The sequence below is a fragment of the Macrotis lagotis genome, chromosome X (assembly GCF_037893015.1).
Source record: "Macrotis lagotis isolate mMagLag1 chromosome X, bilby.v1.9.chrom.fasta, whole genome shotgun sequence".
NCBI classification, from domain to species: Eukaryota; Metazoa; Chordata; class Mammalia; order Peramelemorphia; family Peramelidae; genus Macrotis; species Macrotis lagotis.
This window is the reverse complement of record NC_133666.1, coordinates 460265744-460287004: the sequence shown is the minus strand read 5'-3', so window position 1 is coordinate 460287004 and position 21261 is coordinate 460265744. Positions and strand designations below refer to the sequence as shown.

The following is a 21261-nucleotide window of genomic DNA, read 5'->3' as shown; positions in this document are numbered from 1 at the left end:
TTGTGTCACCTTTCTGCCTCAAATTTATTGAAATACCATTACTAAAATATAAAAAAATACAAATTAATAGTATTTACCAGTCCCTTGGGAGGGTTCATTGGCTGTAGGTTATAAATCCCTGGGTTAAAGTCAATATTTGGAGGTTACCTCCTTAGGTGCCAAAAATCTCTAGAAAGTCTAGGCAATGCTTCTTTTGATAGCCTAATATAGAGAATAATGTTGTTCAATGGACTTTGAAGGTTAGCAAACTGTTCATAGAAAGTTTTAGATATTTAATTGTGAACTGTGATTTAGAGGAAAAAGCAACTGGGTCCAAGTCTTAGATCTGAAACTTATATTAGCTTTCTGACCACAGTGACTATGAACCTGTTTCCTTGTCTATATAGGGATAATAAGACTATATACCACTTACCTCACTGAGTTGTGAGCTACCTTGGGACACCCAGGTAAGGTACTCACACATGATTTCAAAACACTTAGCAACTGCAATCCATATTTGAAATTAAAATGATAATTGGAGGAGAAAGAACAAGGAAAATCAGAAGAGATTTCTCCAGTAGCAACCAGATTGGGCCAGTGTCAATCACGATAGCAAGGAATATGCAGGAACCCTTGCCAGGGAGTCCCCTTAGTCTGAACTGCTCCAGTTGGAAATCAGCTTGCAGATCAGCGGGGCTGGAGAATGCACCAGGTTTCCCCAGTCAAAGCTGTAGGGCAACTAATAAAACACTGAGAATTATTTTGGAAGCGAGGTTGTAACCAGCTTAAATTTCATTATGGTAATTCATCAAATAAGGCAAAAGAGCTGACAGTTTGTCTACAGCTCCATGCTCACTGGAGACTTTCCCAGACACTGGGATAGGTCATCAGAAACTGATGATCTCAGCCAATCGAGGGCGTCTGGTCACCTTACTTGAAATCATCCGGGCTTTGTTCCTTTTTTTTTTTTCTTTTCTGGCCAGAGTCAAGTTTGGCTCTCACAACTGGGCACACCCATTGTGAAGCAAGCATATTTTTTACTGTCCTAGATAACATTTCTGCTGCTATTGGGCTTCAGGGAAAGAGAGACAGAGAGGCCTCAGCAAATATAGAATACGGAAGCTATTCTAGAGCAATTCTGACTTCTGAATCATTATTAAAGAGAAGATGACAAAGATGCTAGAATCAAAAAGAACAACAATGGTGAACTGTTCCAGATTGGTGGAAAAGCAAACCTTCAAAGGAGAACCTTTTAACTTATTCATTCTCTTTACAAACACAGTCATGAAATCATAGATTTAGAGCTAGATGGAGCCTTCAAGTGTACAGAGTCTAACCCTCTTATTTTATTGTTCAATCATTTCAGTCAAGCCCAACTTGAATTTGGGGTTTTCTTGGCAAAGATTTACCAATTTTCTTCTCTATCTCGTTTTACAAATGAGGAAACTGAGATAAACATAGATAAGTGACTTATCCAGGGTCACATAACTAGTAAGTGTCTAAGGTAGCTTTTGAATTTATCTTCCTGATTCTCTATCTACTGTATCAACTTCTTGCCTCTTAGTTTACAGATAAGAACAATTAGAGACTTGCTCAGGGTCACAAGGCTAATAGGGTAAACTTCGAACCCAGAAATTTCTAACCCCCAAGGTCTGCCCTCAGTGCTTTACAATGCATTTTTCTTATAATAATGCTATGATAAGGGTAGTACAAAAATTGTTATCCCCATTTTACATGCATTCTATGGTTTAGATTCCCAAGCTATGGCCTTGGACAGATCAGAGTTTGATATTTGGGATCAGCCCTCTAAATAATAATTCTTTAGCTTATATTACTCCCTATCCCCAGGTTTTCTTCTGAAAAAAAAAAAAAATCTCAGAATGTAGCTTGAACATGGCTTATGAATTGGTTTTCTCAGATGTAAGTAAAAGGGACTCCAGAGCCCATACAAAGTTTTCAAGGAATATATAGTAGAAACATATATTGGCAATCTTTATTCTGTTTCCATGGAAATGCAGAAAACAATAAAAATCTCCCAGTAGCCCATAAACAATCAATTCCACCTCTTCGAAGAGGATCCCTTTGATAGGGAAATTACCCCTATAGGGGTTATTAGCAAGGCAACCTTTGACAAACTAGCTAGCCAGTTTCCATCTCAGAAATTCATACTGTCATTTTATCTTATGATGCTACCTCTAGAACTTAGACCTCTTTAGGGAGAGATATCCATCCACTTTATTAGAAAGTTATTTTGGTAAGTCCCACTTCTTTCTCAAAGGCTCATGGTGACATTCTTGAGGGCTTGTGGAGACAAGTTCCTTTACCATCAGACCTGCACTGTCCAAATAATTCATGCTAATAACAGAGGGCAAAATTCAAATCTTTTTTTCTCCCATCTCAGGGTTTATTTTTGCCTTTTCAACTTTGGGGGGGGGTGTTAATTCTCTCCTCTTTCAAAGAGATTGACATTGCCCAAGCATTCTTTTTCTCCCTCTACAAGGTTGGGTCCCAGCTGAGTCAAGTCCAAGATTGGTATTGCTTTTGCTTGTTAGAAGTCTGGATTTAGAGGAATTACACTGTCCAGAATCTTTACTCCTTCAGATACTCAAGAATTCTTAGAAAACGCTAGAAAACTAGATTTTGTGAACACTTATTTGTGTCCCACCACTTGGACCATGTGGTTCCCCTCTCCCTGGAGATCTTGATGCCTCTATCAATGCTTCTCCAGGGTCAAAGCATTGAGAATTTAGGGACCCTGGATCCATCTCTGGGTCTGAGGTGAGAAACAACCAGCTGGCAATGACTGTGTATTCCCAGGGACTAAAGTCCACTTTTACTTCTCTGGATTATCTACTGTGTTCAAAGCAGACAAATAAATAAATTAATGAATTAATGAATAAAGAACTGAATCTATAAGTCAGATCCTGGATGAAGGAGTTTTATCTTTTCCTTATGTTCAATTCATTTTACAAACACTTATTAAATGTTTGCTGAGTGCCAGGTCCTAGGAACATAAAGATAGATATGAAATAGACTATGTTCTCAAGAAGTTTATCTTCTCCAGGGAAGAAAAGCTTTGTACATAAATAACAAAGCAAAGTATGACAAATACAAAGGAGAGGTCCAGTCCAAATGCTATGAGAAATTTGTAGAGGAACAGGTAAGTTTTCTGTAGGAGGAGGAGAGGGAAGAAATGTAGGGGATGGGGAAGAGGAGAGTGAGAGAAGAAGAGAAGGTTTTGTGGAAGAGGAGGAAGTATCTCACTTGGACCCTGAAGAAAGGCAGGCATTTCAACAGAGAATGGAGGGAAAGAACATTCCAGAATGTGGAACAGAAAGAGAAGGGAAGGGAAAGACAAGTATGAAGCATATCTATAATTTGCCAGTCACTGTACTAAGTATATTACAAATATTTATCTTATTTGATCTTCACAACTCTGGGAGAGAAATGCTGCAATTATTATCTTACTATATTCATTTGATCTTCACTACAACTCGGAGGGAGAAATGCTGCAATTATCTTACTATGTTCATCTTACTGATGAAGAAACTGACACAAACAGAGGTAAATCAACCCACCTGGGGTCCTACAGCTAGTAAATGTCTGGGGGCCTGCCTTTGAACTACAGACCTAGCCCATTGGGCTACCTTGCTCCCTAAATTCTATTATTTTGTCCCAGGAAAGAACTGGTAGAGGCATCATGATCTCCAGGGAAGGGAGAACCACATGACCCAAATGGTAGGACATTTGTAAGCTTTCTAAAGAACAATTAAGAATTCTTGAAAGGGTAAAAGCACAGAGATGGAATTGGGTGAATGAATACTAACAGACAGTATATGAAAAGGACTAGAATATGATGAGACTAAAGCAGCGAGTTGGAACAAAATTTATGGAGAGCTTCAAAAACCAAAAGGAAAAGGTTTATAATTTATTCAACAAGCACTGGAGAATAATTCGAAGTTTGTGAATAGGGGGATAACAAATAGTATGAAAGAGAAACTAGTGAGGGTACTGGAGAGAGCTTAGGAGGGGATGACAATAGGCACAACATATAGTATAAAAATAGGGGAAAAGGTAACCCTGCATCCTGATTTCCATCTCTGTAAATTCATAAAGCATGTCTTCAATTCTCATGTACCTACCCTCCCCAAGGACACTTTGAATTAGGGATACATTTCTCAAAATGTTCTAACATGTTCTTTTTTTCCCCTCTCTCATCTTTCTTCCTTTTTTTCAGTTTTCTATTTGGGTTGGGAGGGAGGAAGCCTTGTGGCTTTTCCCCTTCCTTCCTGGCAGTTGGGATGGTTCTGAGTGGTCAAGTGGCTCAGCTCCGGCAGAAGCAACTGTTCCACAGTACACCCTACAGTGGCCAGGGCCTCTGAAACAACCTGAACCATTCCAGGAGACTCTCAGTCCAGTTCATCCTCATACCTGAACATGACTTGAGCTTGAATTTAATATAATGCTGTTGTCTGAGTGGCTGTTCGAGGGTCCCTTTTGGGATGGTATGAGAGACTACCAGTACACCACCAGTACACAGGAAAGCAGACATCTCATTAACAACAGAACTGGTGTGTGCTTTGGGTGAGACTGGTGGGTTGAGAGTGAAAGACATTTAGGAAAGCTTCTTACATACTTTTTCCTGACAAATCTGAGCCTTGGAAGTAGCCTGAAGGAAGTAGAAGGGGTGTGATGCAGTGGTAAGAGGCACTTTCTCTCAGCCAGTGCTACTTTTGTTAGAGCTGGTGATAAACACTTTAAATCTAGTCCCATGGTCAAAAAAGTATTGACTCCATCTTTTGTTAACCTCAAAGAAGGAAAGGCTCTTTTCCCTCAAGAAACCCACATGTATGATAAAGGCTGTTTTTGTTAACATCAAAACAAGGAATATCTTTGTAATTAAAACCAAACAGCAATATACCAGTTGTATTGTGGGGATGGGGACATGTGAGTATGTGTGTGAGGGAATACTTATTTAAGTTGCATTTTCCTTCTGTTGATCACAGCGTAACTTCCTCTTCGGTTCACCAGACTAAATCTATTCTGTGAAGCCCAACCTATAATGACCGTTATATGTTTACTTTCTTTTCAGTTCTAGGGAAAATCCGGACCGCAGTAGGCAGTGCCCAACTTCTCATGGCCCAGAAATTCTACCAGTTCAGAGAACTGTGTGAAGAAAACCTGGTATGTAATACTCCCTTGTAGCTATTATTGCAGGGCTGGCAACTGCAGGGGAGAGAGTCAAGATTCGTCTGACTTTGGATTAAGTTGAAGGTCATGGAGGAAAAAATTTTGTGTTGCTCCTTACTTCTTGCCTTTCATTGTGAAAGATTTGCCATTTGTCTGGGTCTCATTCAACTGCTCTGACTCTCTGTCATTGAAGTATTTTACTAGATGACTCATCCCTTGAGAGGAGAGCAAAAGGAGGCAGAGAAGCCTAGAAAGGAGTGATGGAGACACAATTCATGCAAACTTTTTCCCCACTTCAAACAAAGCCATTCTCCCTCTTCTCATTAATCGCTCTTATGAGAGTTAGACACAAATGTTTAAAACAGTGAATACTCCTTTAGAATTTATCGGGTTTACCCTAATGAACTGAACTTTCAGTGCATATCAGTAATCAGAAATTAGTTGTGTAATCTAAATATTCCCTTGAACCACAAGAATTGAACCACTCAAAATTTTGGCTAGAAAAGGTATGGTGAAAGCACTGCCTAACTTTAAGAAGACAGTGTAATGGAACCTGCTCTCAAAGAATCAGAGAGATCTTTAGTATGCCTCCTGCTTCTGACCTTTCAAAGTGAGTCTTATAACCATTTATAACCTTGTAACCATTTATAAATAAAAATGAGAAGGGAGGCTCCAGATATGTGATTTCATCAGAGAAGAGCATTGATTGGTGTGAAAATTCTCTCCAAGGCAGATCAGCTATGCATCTATAACTTATACCATAGAAAGTTGCCTGAAGAATAAATGTTAAGAGATCTGCTTGTGATGACACAGCTAATATACTTTGTCATCTTAGAATTCCAGAATTATAGAACACCAATGGGTATGCATCAGAGACAAAAGTAGAACCCAGGCCTTCTCTACTCTAATGACCTTCCTCTATTCATGTTCTGTTGCCTCCTGTAAAAGAAAACAATAATACTTATGTTATCTCCCTTAGGGAATGTTGGGAGGAAAATGCTTTGTAAACTCTAAAGTGACAAAAAATACAAGCTGTTGTTTTTAGCAACTTTCTTTTTTCTACAAACAAATTCATACAAGAATATCTTCCCAAAACTTATTTATTTAGACAGTTCTGAAAAGCTCAGCAAGCTAGATAAAAAGAAAATATGTATTAAAAAATGATGAAAGTTAATATTACAGAGCCAGTACTATTATCTGATGATGAGGAAAACATGGATTATTGAAATCTACCCAGTACAAAGTAAAGAGTTTCATCATTTCACAAAAGTTGTTAACAAGGAAACAAACTGCTAACTGGTTTAGCAAAACTTTTAACAAGGTTTTGATCTGGGCAAAACTATAAATAAGGGAAAATTTGTATTTTATGCCTTTGTCATTCCCTTCTTAACTTCCCTGCCTCTTTTTGGCATCTTCCCTCACTTCTGAAAGGACCAGTTCACCTTCCCTCCCCCCAGGCAAAACTTCTTTGCTCCTTGTCCCTTTGTGGAGGAAGAGAAGGGGGATCCTCTTTTGAACTTTTCTACAATAAAGTATAGTGGGTTTAATCAAGTCTATGTTAGTAAGGGAGTTTGTTAATATATAACACTGCTGAGTTAGAATTTCTCAATAATCTCTTAAAGAAGGCTGCTACTGCTAGGACTTTCAGATGACTAGATATGGGCTGGTGTGGGACAATATTTGAGAGGTGGTAAGAGAATCTTTGGTGATAGTCTAACCAGGTGATAGTCTGAGTTTCAACTATTTTTCTTCTCCTTTGTCCATTTTAGTGGGGATTGGAAGCAATAACCTAACCAAAAGTGGCAACAACTAAAGGAACTAAAACAAAGCAAAACAAAACAAAAAACAGTAATAAAGGGGATTTTTTTATTTTGCTCAGTTGGCTTCCCTAGGCCACACATATCCTCTCCTTGTCATGACTTTTGAATTTTTGTATTGTACTGAAAAGCTGTACTAACCTATTTCTGTGTTTACAACCCCAGTCTTTCCTCTGTACTCCAGGTCTGAATGTTCAAGTGACTGTGAAATATTTCCATATTCCATCTAACACATCAAACTCAGAATTTACAAAAGTGAACCTGGATTCCTCCTAGCTTCCTTCTCTCTTTTGATGACTCCCAGCTAGCCAGGCTCAAGACTCCATTTTCATTTCCACACCCTCCCCACCATTACTAATCAGCTGCAAAGTCCTGTTGATTCTACCATTACATTGTCTCTCACATTTGGTGCCTTTCCTCACATGTACCTCAACACCACTAGCCTAGATTATTGTAGTAATGTCCTAACTGTTCTCCCTGCCTACATCTCTGTGCCTCATCAATCACAGTGACCAAAATAATCTTCCTTAAGGCACAAATTTGACTCTGCCACTCCTCCCCTCACAATTGCAGATGGGATAAAATTCGTTATCTTTAACTCCCTTATGGAGGCCTTAAATAAGGCTACCATGAATCTTCCTAGCCTTAGTCACTTTATTCCTCTTTATGCAAAATTTCAGAATCATAGAGTTGAAAAGATTCTCTTAAGAGATCATCTATGAGGGGTGGCTAGGTGATGCAGTGGATGGAGCACTGGCCCTGGAGTCAGGAGGACCTGAGTTCAGATCCAACCTCAGACACTTAATAATTATCTACCTGTGTGGCCTTGGGCAAAAAAAAAAAATCAATCAATCAATATAAAATAATTTAAAAAAGATCATCTAGGCTAACTCAAACTTGCTCATCTAAGCCTTCTCTTGAAGACCAGTTCATTCTAATTTTTGGAAAGTTCTTAATTATTAGGAATTATTAGGATGTTCTTGACATCAAAGTTAAATCTTTCTCTCTTCATCTGTAGCAGTTTAGTTCTACTTTTGCTTCCAAGGGCCAAGCAGAATAGATAATGCTTCTTCTAGATCTATAGCACTTGAGAAATATCACCCATCCTTCCAACTCTTCTCTTCTTAAAGTTAACCACATTCAGGTCCTTCGATGCCTTGGATGGCATGGCCTCAAGTCCCTTAATTTGGTTTGCCCTTCTCTGGATACACAACAATTTACCATGGTGCTTCCTAAAATGAGGCAATATTGAACACCATCTTCTATCTGTGTTCTGGAAAGGGCAGAGTGCACCATTTCTATCAAGTAGACTATTGACTATTCCTGAGCTTAACCTGTCTTTTCCTATTCATGCATTTGTCCAGGCTGTTCTCATATGCCCGAAAGACAGTCTTTCTTAATCTTCATCTTCCAGAATTCTCTTTCTTCAGGGCTTAGTCCAAGGACCATCAAAGTAATAATAATCATGATGTCTAACATTTATGTAGCACCCCATGATGGGCAAGTCATTGTACTAATCACTTTACAAATATTATCTCATTTGATCCTCATGACAGCCCTGAGAGTTAGGTGTTATTAATATCCCTACTTTACAAATGAGGCAAATAGGTAAAATGACTTGCCCAGTGTCACATAATTCAAAAAGTATCCGAGGCTAGATTTGAACTTGGGTCTTTTTTGACTCCAGACCCAGTGCTTGATCTGCTTCAACCCATAAGTGGCAAAAGAAAATTAATTCCCTGTCCTGTCTTTGTTTTATATGACTTTGAGTAAGCCATTTAATGTCTTTAAGCCTCAGTTTCCTTTTTTAATAAAAATGAGGGGGGTTGGGCTAGGGTCATACTCTAACATGTCTTTCAACTTCAATCCTATGAATTTTGAAGAGTTTGACAAAATGTTATCATGAGTTTATTTAAAGCAACAGTATAAAAAATAACACAAGGAGCTATTATTTAACAAAAAAATATAGAATTTTGAAATTAGAAGAGACTTCAGCAACTGTTGTCTGTCAATCCCATAACCGAAAATGAAAACCCACTTGAAATATAGCTGGCAAATGGTCATCCAAGCTTCTAATTTGAATGCCTCCAGCAAGGGAAACCTGACTGCTTCGAAAGGAAATGCATTTCACTTTTGGACGGCTCTAATTGTCCTGCAGAAGCTCGATACTAGGCCTCAATTTGCCTCTTTGCAGTTTCTACTCTTTGCTCTGGTTCTCCCCTTTAGAACCAATAGGATAGATCTATAGGCCTCTTTTACATGTTAGTCCTTCAAATACTTGAAGAAAATTATGTCTTTCCCCTGAGTCTTCACTTCTTCAGACTACACATCCCCAGTTCCTTCAGCCCAATTTCATATGGAATGGATTAAATTTCCTTTGCCTCCTCTGAATGTTCTGAGTCTATCAGTATCCTTTCATTTATAGAGTCTAGAATTGAACCTGATGCACAAGAGGGAGTCTGACCAGGACAGACCACAGAAGGACAGTCACCATCTCCTTATTCCTGGAAGCTGAGGCTCTTCTTGTAGCCCAAGGGCTTTTATGAAGCTTTCCCTATTCTTTTTTAAGTTTTAAGTATTCTTTCCCTTCTCAAATTTTCACAGAGCAATTTTTCTGGACCTTTCCTTTCCTCTGCTATATCTGTATATATTTCAAATCTCTCTCTTCTACTTAAGGGTAGAAACTCTCATTTCCTGGTACGTTACCCTCTACATAGTAAGGTGCATGGTGCCTTGCCAAAAATATTTGTTGATTGTAAAGTGGGTCAGATCTGGATCCAGGAAAGAAAAAAGTTTTCAGACCTCTCTGAGCTCTTATCCTGAGGAGAAAAATAATAATAGTGATCCTTTACATTTATGTGTTTCTTTATACTTCTAAAAATACAGACTAAATGATTATACCTTGAAGAATTGAAAATTGCCTTAAAAATTACTTTTTCCTCCAGAAATCAATTTCTCCTTCCTTTTCTCCACCCTCAGTTTCCAATTATTAATTGGATTAAAGAATTTTATTTCATTAGATAACAGGTAATAGCCTAAATCAATTGCTGTAGCCGAATTGCCTAAATTTTTAAAAATCAAATTTTGAGAACCATTAAAGCAAAGGTAGTAGCAAAGGGTTACTGTTCTAGAGGTTGGCAGCCTACAGTTTGACTGCCTATGAGCTAAGAATGGTTTTCAAATTTTAAAATAAAATAAAGTTCTATTGCATTTCAAACAATTTTTTTTTAAAAAAAAGAGTCTTAGCTTAGGGACCTTACAAAAATAGATAGCAGACCAGATATGGCCTATCGGCTTTAGTTTACCAACACTTGGTCTAGAAAAATAGGACTTGGGGCAGCTAGGTGGCGCAGTGGATAGAGCACAGACCCTGGAGTCAGGAGGACCTGAGTTCAGGTTTGACCTTAGACACTTAATAATTACCTAGCTGTGTGGCCTTGGGCAAGCCACTTAACCCCATTGCCTTGCAAAAAAAAAAAAAAAATCTAGAAAAATAGGACTCAATCTCTAGTGTCACAATATATATTTCTAAAACTCATCCACATTGTATTTTTTTCCCCATTGTATTGTATTTTTTCCAGATCTGATTTCTTTGGTATAGGGCCCATTTCCTATGAATGAAGTGAGGACCTTCTACCCATGCAGTTGGAACCTTCTCTAAGATTGTTATTATATTAACATCATCTCAATACTTATTTCTCTTCCCAAAAACTTGTCAGTTCTATTAGTCTGAACAAAGGAACAAAGGGATATATACTGTATCATAGAGAGATTGCAAATATAGTACAAAGGTTTGAGTTCCCTGCCTAGAAGATTTTATTGATCTCCAAAATAGAAACTATTTAGTTTTTATTTCCTTAGTAGGATATGACCCATTAATGTGAAATATTGAAGATGCCTACTTCTCTGAATCAGATTTGGTAAATACTTTTATGAGTCTTAGTACTTAAATTCAATATAGATTGAAGAACAAATTTTCAATACTTGAACTCAATTATAATTAGATGGAATTTATGTCATTTCAAGGAATCACAGAATTTAAAATATATTTTCAAAGTGTAGAATATATATCTACATTTACATCATAATGTAGAAAGTGTCAGTAACAATACTATTTAGTATCTTTAGTTTTATACACACAAACACACACACACACACACACACACACACACACACACACACACACACAAACCCATACTCTAACACTCATTTTAATGAATCTATGATCTCATCACTTTGAGAGTTCCTTTCCAACAATATAGATTTCTATCCATCCATACCTGCCCATATTATGCATCTCTTGGCCATGACCTCCCCAAAATGCTGCATAAGTCTTCCTCTGATGCCTTATAAGACGCAGCTAGGTGGTTCTCCCGATTGAGCACCAGACCTGAAGTCAAGAGGACCTGAGTTCAAATTTGATCTCAGATACTTGATACTTATTACACTGTGACCTTGGACAAGTCACTTAACCCTGAGTGTGCCATACCCAGGACCATTTCCAGTCATCCTGATTCATATCTGGGCACTGGACCCAGATGATTCCAGAGGAGAAAGGGAGTCTGGTAACAGCACAGCACCCCTCACTCAAATCCAATTCATGAGCTTATCATGGCATGATGTCATGGTCTTCTTCAAGAACAGAGGACAATAATTATCACTAAAAATTCCTCAGAATTCTTATAGCCTAGACTAGTAGAATGTAAGTGCTGTTCAGTCATGCTATGAAGAATATCATTTATGTATAATCCTTGCAACAGATTGAGTATTTTTCATGACTCAACCTAGAAAACTACATCAACAGATACACATCAACATTAGGTTAGCTACTTTTTTCCCCCAGCTATGACCACTCAGGAAAGGAACAAACACACAAACAAAAAAAAAAAATTAAAGGACTTCAGTTCTTTACAATCCCCTTTTGCTTCCATGGAGTTGATAGGAAAATGATGGGAAAGGGGTAAGGTATGCTAAGAAGCACATAATTTATAGACAGTTAATAAACTTTAATTTGACTGTTGGTACTCTAAATTTGAGCTCCTTGTTCAATAATTGTATATATTGCCAGACAAACGGAATTATATAACACACACACACACACACACACACACACACACACAATTTTTAAAAAGACATTTACATTACAGATAGAGGTAGGATGTTTTTTACACTGTCAAAGTCAACCTTATGTTAGTGATAGAAGGAGGAGATCAAATTCTTTCCTGCACCCTGTTAGTTCAGCTACTTCTAGAATAGGCACAGGGGTGGGGTGGGAGTAGTTTGAAAAATACACACTCACTCTACCTATCAGGTTGCCACCAGATGTAAGGTTGCTTTATATTCAGGAGCGGAATGACTCAAAGGCCCTCAGTAGAACATCTGGTATTTGTTCCAAGTCCCTATGTCTACTTAATCTGCCTGGATCACAGGCAACAGTTTTACAAGGAGCTAAAGGCAACATCAGGTTTTGGAGTATATCTTACCTTTGACTGACCTGGTATATTAAATTCATTATACTTCAAAAGGGTATTTTGATTTTCACAAAACCTTTGACCACTTTCCCAGAATACCCACTGACTAATGTCTAGTTATCTAATTATATATCTGTTTATATACTCTTATGGTCTGTGGGTTACATTCTCCAACAGTACTGATCACAACCTATCCATGCATTCCCCCTACCCATTCAAATGTTATCCATGTTCACCATTACAGGGAATTCCTCTGAAGAATTTTCTCTAAATTTCCTGACATTGTGAAAAAACAAATGAAGTATGGCTGCATGTCAGTTATGCCATCAGTTATCCAAATCTCATATATATTCACTATATTAGTTAATTAAGATAATTTTAGATCAGGTATTCTTTTTTTTTTTTTTTGGCTAGGCAATGGGGTTAAGTAATTTGCCCAAGATCACACAGCTAGGTATCTATTAAGTGTCTGAAGTCATATTTGAACTCAAGTTCTCCTTACTCCAGGGCTGATGCTCTATCTACTGCACCACCTAGCTGCCCCTTAGACCAGGGATTCTTTACTGGGCATCAATAAACATGATTTAAAAATATGTTTATAATTGTATTGAATTTTAATATGATCAAATTCCCTTTATAAGGGATCCATATTTTATTTTATACTTTAAAAAAAGATATTCTAAAAATACATTTGTAGGTTTTACCATATTGCCAATGAATTCCAGGACACAAACAAAATTGAGAACCTCAGTTTTAAGTCAATTAAATCCCAGAGAATATAGTCAAAACAACTATAGAATGCTGTTCTTCAGTAATAAAAAATCTTATTTGCTAACACAAAATTTAATACTCTAGTTAGTGAGCATTCTAAACTTTGCATTAAATTCAGAAGCTAGATAGTTTTAGTATCCAAGAGATTTTGCATTTGTATATTCCAGTGGTTTCCCAAAAAAAGATATAGATTTTTTTTGGCAGTTAGATAGCTCAGTGGATAGGGTACTGGCCCTGGAAACTAAAGGACCTGAGTTCAAATTTAGTCTCAGATTACTCACTACCTGTGTGACCCTGGACAAGTCACTTAACCTCTGTTTGCCTTAATCTACTGGAGAAGAAAATGGTAAATCACTCCAGTAGCTTTGCCAGGAAAGAGTCGGACACAACTCAACATCATCCAACCTTTGGGAATGGGGGATGAAGGGAAGAGTCCTACAATACAGCCTTGATATTTGAGACTTCAAATGTTTAAGGGAAAATCCAAAAACCACTTGTACTCTATTTTAGACTTTTGTAAAAGACATTTTGAAAGTGCCACTTAAATACTGTGATTTTAAAAGTTTCATAATTTCTTCACACTAACATCCACTGAAGCTGAATATTTTTCTTTCTCTTATACAGAATCCCAATGCTCATCCGAGGCCAACCTCCCAGGATTTAGCAGGGTTTTGGGATATGCTGCAGTTGTCCATAGAAAATATTAGTATGAAATTTGATGAACTTCATCAGTTAAAGGCCAATAATTGGAAACAGATGGATCCTCTTGACAAGAAGGTAGAACAATGTAGATTTTGTATGGTTCATTTAAAAACCTGCACAAACACTGGACAGACTAAATAGGCCTCTCTGCATACAGTCCTGCCGTTTAAAATGTGAAATGAAGCTTATATCAGATTAATTTCATTGTAACGACAATGTTTACATAGTAATCATCTGGGATATTATCTGTAACATGTTTCAGGCATATTTTTAAAGAAAACCTGTCTTTGTGAATCAGAAAATGGGTATGTGGTTTTTTGGGTTTTTGTTTTTGTTTTTTTAGTTTTAGCTTTGCTTTTTTTTGGTTAATTAAACTTTAAGTTAAATCATATTAGAAGATCAGTCATTAAAAGTAAACTGCCTTACATATTGATTTTTAAAGTAAAATAAATGACATCTTTCAACAGTGCATGGTTACAGAGAATAAGAGTTTAACTTCCTTGCACACCAAGATGTGTTACTGAGAAAACTAGGAAACACTGAAAACATCACTGACTTTGGTAATCATTTCATAAATACAGTAATAAAGAAATCACTGTTGTTCAAGTCTAAGAACAAATGCCATGAAAATTTCACATTTTCATATATCAAGTGTTGGATTTTCAAGCGTTTTTTGTTTTGTTTTGGGGGAGGTATTGTTCACTGGGTTCCCAAGTACAGTCATATAGAAATAAAGGTTCACATTCTTTCATTTTAAATTGTTGAACCTTAATCTTCAGCCCTGGCTGTGATGGACCCATCAGTCTCCTATATGTGAACAAAATCTACCTTCTTAGACTAGTATGTCTTGGTTTTGTTTTGTTTTTTATTTCATCCTTTGTCTAGTACTGGCCCAGGGGTCAGACAACTAACTCCCTTGACAATCCACCATATAAATATGTACTGATGGATATGTCCTTGTAACCCTAGTGACCCTGGTGTTTTTCAGGTTTCCTCACCCCCTGTCCTGGCATATCCTCTGGGCAGTCCATTGTTAACAGCAACTCAGTTCAATTTGCTGCTATTGAGCATAAGCCCTTGGGATTAATGACCCCTAAGAACACTTATCCCAAGTGTGTAGCCAGCAAAAGAACAGGAGGGCCTGTTCTATGCTAACATAATTCTTCCCTCCTTCTCCCATCCTATCCCCATCCCTCACCAGTACTTGGCTTGGAAAGGGAAACATGAAATGTCACTGATGCATGTGTGAAATTTTTCCTGAAAAGAAGAAGGGAGGCTATTTATAATCAATCTTAATTCTATTTCATTTCTTTTTTAAGACTGAGATACAGGTCAATGTTCCTTAAAATTAATTTATTCATGAGGGAACCCTCCCCAATCCACAGTTGTGTGTATATACACTTACACATTACATACTCCTACAACACATAAGCAATGGGTCCTGTGTCTGTTTCTTTGCCAGTCTTTCCGCTTCTTAATTTTTTTTTATTAAAAAGGTCAACTCTAGGACCAAGAATTTACAAATCCAAAAGAAGTTACTCTCTGAAGAACTGAAATATTATATAACCTATTGAGATGTGTACCATAGGGAATGATGACTTGATTCCTGAATGATTAAACAACCTGTCTTCTGAATATGATCATAATTTTTCTGCTCCCTATTCACTTTTTAAAGAACAATACAATACACAAGTCGATCGTGTGAAACAGTATCCAGTTTTCTCTCATTCTCTCCTCTTTGAGGCACATAAACTTACACTTTAAAAATGAAGAGGAGATACTTGAGGTTAATAAATTTAACTCAGCACTCTATCTAGTCAGGTGAAGGAAATCACTGTTGTAAACATGAGTGTTCAATAATCCCAACTTTATCTTGGGCAAAGCCACTTAATTTTTCTAGGCTTCCATTTCCATATTTGTAAAATGAAAAGGTTGGACTGAATGATCTCCAAAGTCCCTTCCAGTCCTTGATCAATGGTCTAAAGAGTGTGTACTGTGCAGAATAATGTAATCTGTATTCTCAGAATCCATTTTCATGCAGTTGGGGGATTGGGAGTGAGGGGGAAAGAAAGAATTTTACTTTAAATGCAATCATACACAAAACCACTCTCCCAATTGAGTTGAACCAATTTATACAGATACCTTTTTTTCTAAAAGTTTATCTTGGTTTGGATATTTGTATTCCTTATTGGCCACTGCCTTTTTTCCTGCCAAAATGAAAAATAGTGTATGTTTTCTCAGCAGCTTTGGAAATATCTACCAGTTTTACAGTGTGTTGCTGATAATAACGGTGTGACTCATTCTCATTCAGTACTGTGCTCAATTTCCCCAAGTTTCCCTATGTGTGGATATGCCTTTCTGACCACGGGTCATCTCCAGGCCTCTGATTTCCATCTTAGGACTCCAAAGCAATCAACTGGAGCTGACTTGACTCATTAGTGTGCTAGTTTCTACCTTCAGTATGAAATATGTCCTGGAAATTCCAGTGTCCTCCCTCCCTCTTTGGTGATCCTGCATGGTGTATTGTCTCTGTGTCTTGTGAAAAAGAACTCCAAGTTTCTGTGGCATTCTTTACATCTAGAGAACACAATTCACCCCAACAGATGGTTACTTTGAAATAATCTCTTCCAAGAGTTTGCTCACTGCCTATTTGATAGTTTGGGTTTTTTTGGGGGTATTGAGTTATTGGAGGGTTGGGAGTTTAGTGGGTCTGGTTGTTTGGGGAGGTGGGTACAGAAGTGTTGGGGTGGTTGGGGTGGTAGGGGTGTGGGTGGTATTCTGTTTCCATGAGTTTTGAACACCGAGCCAACTTGCACAAATGAGCTCACCTTTAGTAACTGATGCAGAGTCCTAAGCTGTTGCTGCTTCCTTTCCCCATCTCTGGCACCAGGAAGAGTGGATTCCCCAGAGACTACCACACTAAACAGTTAGATGTGCTGGGAGTTTCAGCCTTTTCGGCATGTTTTAAATATCCACACCGTTACCCTGGAGAAAAACTAGCTCTGCTATTCCAACTCTGTCCTCTCCCTTTAAGCTTGACAATATTCTTTTTTTTAATGCATCTTTTGAATACCAAAGCCAGTCCAATGAAGAAAAAAAAATACAGTATGCAGATTTAAGAACTAACAACCCTTAGGTAAAAAAAATGTGTGTTCTAACTATTGACCTATCCCAGTTTTTCCCAAGCTTGCTCTGAGAAGCTGTGTAATGTCATGAACCTTCTGCTTTGATCAGGAGAGAAGGGTCCCTCCTCCAGTGCCAAAGAAGCCGGCGAAAGGCCACGTGCCGCTGATCCGGGAGCGCTCCCTGGAAAGCTCGCAACGCCAGGAGGCCCGCAAACGCCTGATGGCTGCCAAGCGGGCAGCTTCGGTCCGCCAGAACTCGGCCACCGAGAGCGCCGAGAGCATCGAGATCTACATCCCTGAGGCCCAGACCCGGCTCTGAAGGCACCAGGCCTCTTGTCCAGTCCCCATGCACATCCTTGTTGAGTCACCATTCAGTATTTGTATCCCACTCCCATTCCCATGCCCATGCCCATTCCCATTCCCATTCCCATTTCTCTAACTCTCTCTCTCTCTCTCTCTTTCTCCCCCCTCTCTCTGTGTCTGTCTCTTTCCTCTCTCTCTCTCTGTCTCTGTGTGTGTCTCTCCTCTCTGTCTCTCTTCTGTCTGTCTGTCTGTGTCTGTGTCTGTGTCTCTCTCTGTCTCTCTCTCTCTCTCTCTCTCTGTTTCTCTGTCTGTCTCTCTCTGTCTCTCTGTCTGTCTGTCTGTCTGTCTCTCTCTCTCTCTCTCTCTCTCTCTCTCTCTCTCCCCCCCCCCCCTCTATCTGTTAAGGATCCCATGACTTCCACTAGTGCTGTAGTTACCACTCTTCCAAGAGACATCCTATAAATGCCCCTTTGGCCCCTTGCTTTTCTGACAAGTTTACCCATATTCCTCATCACGCTTTTTAATTCATGTACTGATGCTGTCAACATGCCTCCTGTAGAAGTATCCAATCCTTTATTTTCTTGACAGGACACAAAACGCACCTGTATAGCATATGCACCATTGAAGTCTTCACAATCCTTCGTTCTCTCTAAAGCTAGTCTTGTCACCTAGTGTACAGCAATATTAAACCATAGGGTATTTTGGAAATTTAGTATTGTAGGGTGATCCCTTGGGACTCTACAGTCTTCCTCATTCAAGATGAAAGGAAACTAGGGCTCAGATTCCCTTTTTTTTAAAAAATGGCTATTATTTTTTAAAGCAGATGGAGCACTTTATTCTGAACCTCAGAATCACACCTTCTCACCAGAAATAATGAATGACAAGAAAAAGGGTGAAATGGACTGGGTTGGAGGATGGGATCATACCTTGCTGTGTAGTGGGGAAAGAGAGAAGTAAATTCTCTTGATGCCAGGGCTAGAAAACAATCTTCTGAGAGGGACCTGTACCACTCACAGCTACTTAAACTGCCTCATTTTAATTTCATCAATCACTAGTTCAAAAATCAATCAGCAGAAGATTGTAATTTCGATCTTCAGGGTGGGGGGGTGGGGGGAATCTATTCTGAAAGGCAATAAAATGGAGAAAGGAAAAGAGAAGAGAAAAAAAGCATGAACAGTTGAAGATATTATATAAGAGATTTTCCTTTGTCCAAGTGTTAAGACCTTTTAGATTTGTAATGTATTGATGATTCCTGTTGTATTGTAAGGATTATATTGGTTTTAAAAGAAAGAAAGAAAAAAAAAGTTTGGTTCTGTGCATTTATTAATGTTTTAATCCTGGTGGGACTATTAGATCTCTCTCTCTCTCTCTCTCTCTCTCTCTCTCTCTCACACTTTCACACACACACACTCTCACACACACACACACACACACACACACAAACACACACACTATTTGTGAGAACTTCAAATGAAGACCACAGCAGTTTTCAAAGCAAAGTTCTTGGTTATACCATTAGCTAATTATATCTACCGTTTAGACTGCTTTGTCCCCAATATTTCACATTTCAGCTGTCTTGGGGGTTTTTTTGGAGGGGGGTTGAGTCTTTTCCTAGTAAATATAGTCCATTCCATGATTTCAAACATCAGGATTTTGACCTAGTGGTTCTATACTGATAAAATACTGTTTCCACTCCAAGACAGACAAGGCTGCATCATTACAAATAGTTGTTTCATTGTTCGTTTGAAGTCATGAATAGACATGTTTCCAGGTGGTGAGGTGGGAAATATGACCCACAAGGTTTAGAATCCAAAAGGAGGGGGAACAAAAAGTTGTGATTCTTAAATGTTGAAAAAAAATACAGTCTGTTGACATAGAACACTGATTCCCATCTGCTGGCATGATGGACAGCAGGCACTTTGCATTTAGCTGGACTTGGCTTGAAATGCCCTTATTCTTTTAGCAGTATAAACATTCAGATTATGGCAACCCTAATGGATCCTTGACATTTTCTATCTGCTCACAAGCTCAAGCATTTGTAATTACCATTGCAAAACAAAAGTCATTCTAAAACATCTATTAAGATGTTCACCATACCAGAGAGGCAGGTTTTGGGTAGTTTTTTTTTTTCATTTAATTCTCTATCAATAGCCTACCATAGCCAGGTGCTAATTTAATTTTATTTATAAAATTAAGAAAGATAATGGATCTTGACAACAAATATTTTCATTGACTTGTTCTCAAACCTCTAGAGAATTTGCTACCTCTCAGAGCCATTCATATCTGAACTCTATTTTGGGGGGGAGGGGGAACACAGGGCACAAATGTTTACTGCTGTGGTTTACAAGATAAGGGCTACTAACTTGTCATCTAAAAAAAAAAAGACAACTTTTAACTACATTGAGCAGAAGTACAATTCGACCCCTAGAGCTTCCTGCAATGAGAGCATCCAGAGGGTCGGTATTTCAGTTTGAATACAGGACTGGATTTGCTCCTTTTTAAGAGAACACACTTTTTATTTAACATTCAGAAGCAATGAAAGCTCATGCAAAGTTTGCATCTTAAGAGTGCCAACTGCCACCTCTGATCATTTTTGGTCACATTCCAATTGGAGGTTCTTTGGAACTCATCTGTGCCAAGAGGGATGGAGCATCTTCAAGTTCCATGCTCACAACTGATATTAAGTGGATCTAAGGTAGTCTTAAGTTTTGGACCAAGAGAATGAGATTGAGAAACTGGTTCCAGACCAGTCTCCAGTCTTTTCTTCAGAGACTGACAATCCAGGATGTTGAGAAGTGGGGAAGTTAATTAATCTTGTCTGTAATGAAACACGGTATTTGTATATTCATAGGATATTTTTGGTATGTATTTTAAATCTTTTAGCTGAATGCCTCTTTGTCCCCATGTGGACAGGGCATTATGATCTTTGTCTCATTGATTAACTTGTTTTGAACAGTATAAACAATTTAGCAAAAAGAAATCTAGATGGACAACTGTGGTCCCTCAGAATGTTGCTTGTTTACCACTTTCAGGTGACTACCATAAGCATAGGATATATGTTCCATTGTTCCTTTTGATGTGATTTGTAGTAATGTAATAGTATTTTTTCAGTTCATCCTGGCCAATATGTGTACCCAGAAAAATTACTTATTTTGTTTAACTTTGGTATAAAAGTTGTTTGCATTTTCTGAGAGGGGGGGTTTAAAAGAAAGTTTTTGTCTCCTACATCAAAAGTTATTTAAATAAATTAAGTATTTATTATATTTTTGCGGATGTTTCCATAAATTCACACAAATCTTTTTGTAAAGAAAGCTGATGAAACGGATTACAGATTTTTAATATTTGAAGAGGAAATAGAACTAATTTATTTGTAATATATTTCCATTATTTATAGATGTTCCCTTAATGTTTTGCTGTGCATTATCAATTTAATTTAAACCTTATCCTTGTGAATTTAACATTTCTTTTTTAAAAACATGTTTAGATGCATATTTTAAATAACTGGAATGTAAATCACTGACAAAACAGAATTCCCAAATGTGATTTTAAAAATTATTTTGGTTTGAAAAAAAATTAAAATTTGAAAGCCTTTAGATGGAGGGGTGGGGAGCATTTTTATGGATTTATGAATTGGATTTTCATAGGATTATTTACCTAGTTTGTGTGTGGACAGAAAACAATTGTAAATAGATGAATGTTTCCCATAATGTAAAAAAGAACAAATTAATAAAATAATTAATGCACTGCTTGTAAGGTTTCTGGGTTTTCATTTGAGACTGACAATCCATCCAGAATAGACATTCTTGTACCCTTTGGAGCAACTAATAAGTAATTAAGAAACCAAACAACATACTACTTGTCTGCAGTGTAATCTTGCCATAACTATTTATTCTTGAGCAGTGC

At 37.8% G+C, this 21261-nt stretch overlaps 1 protein-coding gene across 7 annotated transcripts in view; it reads left to right on the top strand.

Annotated features, from left to right (window-relative positions):
* Positions 1-18406, top strand: part of DLGAP1 (DLG associated protein 1) — a 782098-nt gene extending 763692 nt beyond the window's left edge. For all 7 annotated transcript variants that reach the window (XM_074203980.1, XM_074203979.1, XM_074203985.1 and 4 more), the window contains 3 exons: positions 5072-5163; positions 13853-14005; positions 17165-18406. In XM_074203980.1, the coding sequence (XP_074060081.1) occupies positions 5072-5163; positions 13853-14005; positions 17165-17374 (455 nt within the window). In that variant the 3' untranslated portion in view covers positions 17375-18406. The remainder of the gene's footprint in view (positions 1-5071; positions 5164-13852; positions 14006-17164) is intronic.
* The last annotated feature ends 2855 nt before the right edge of the window (positions 18407-21261 follow it).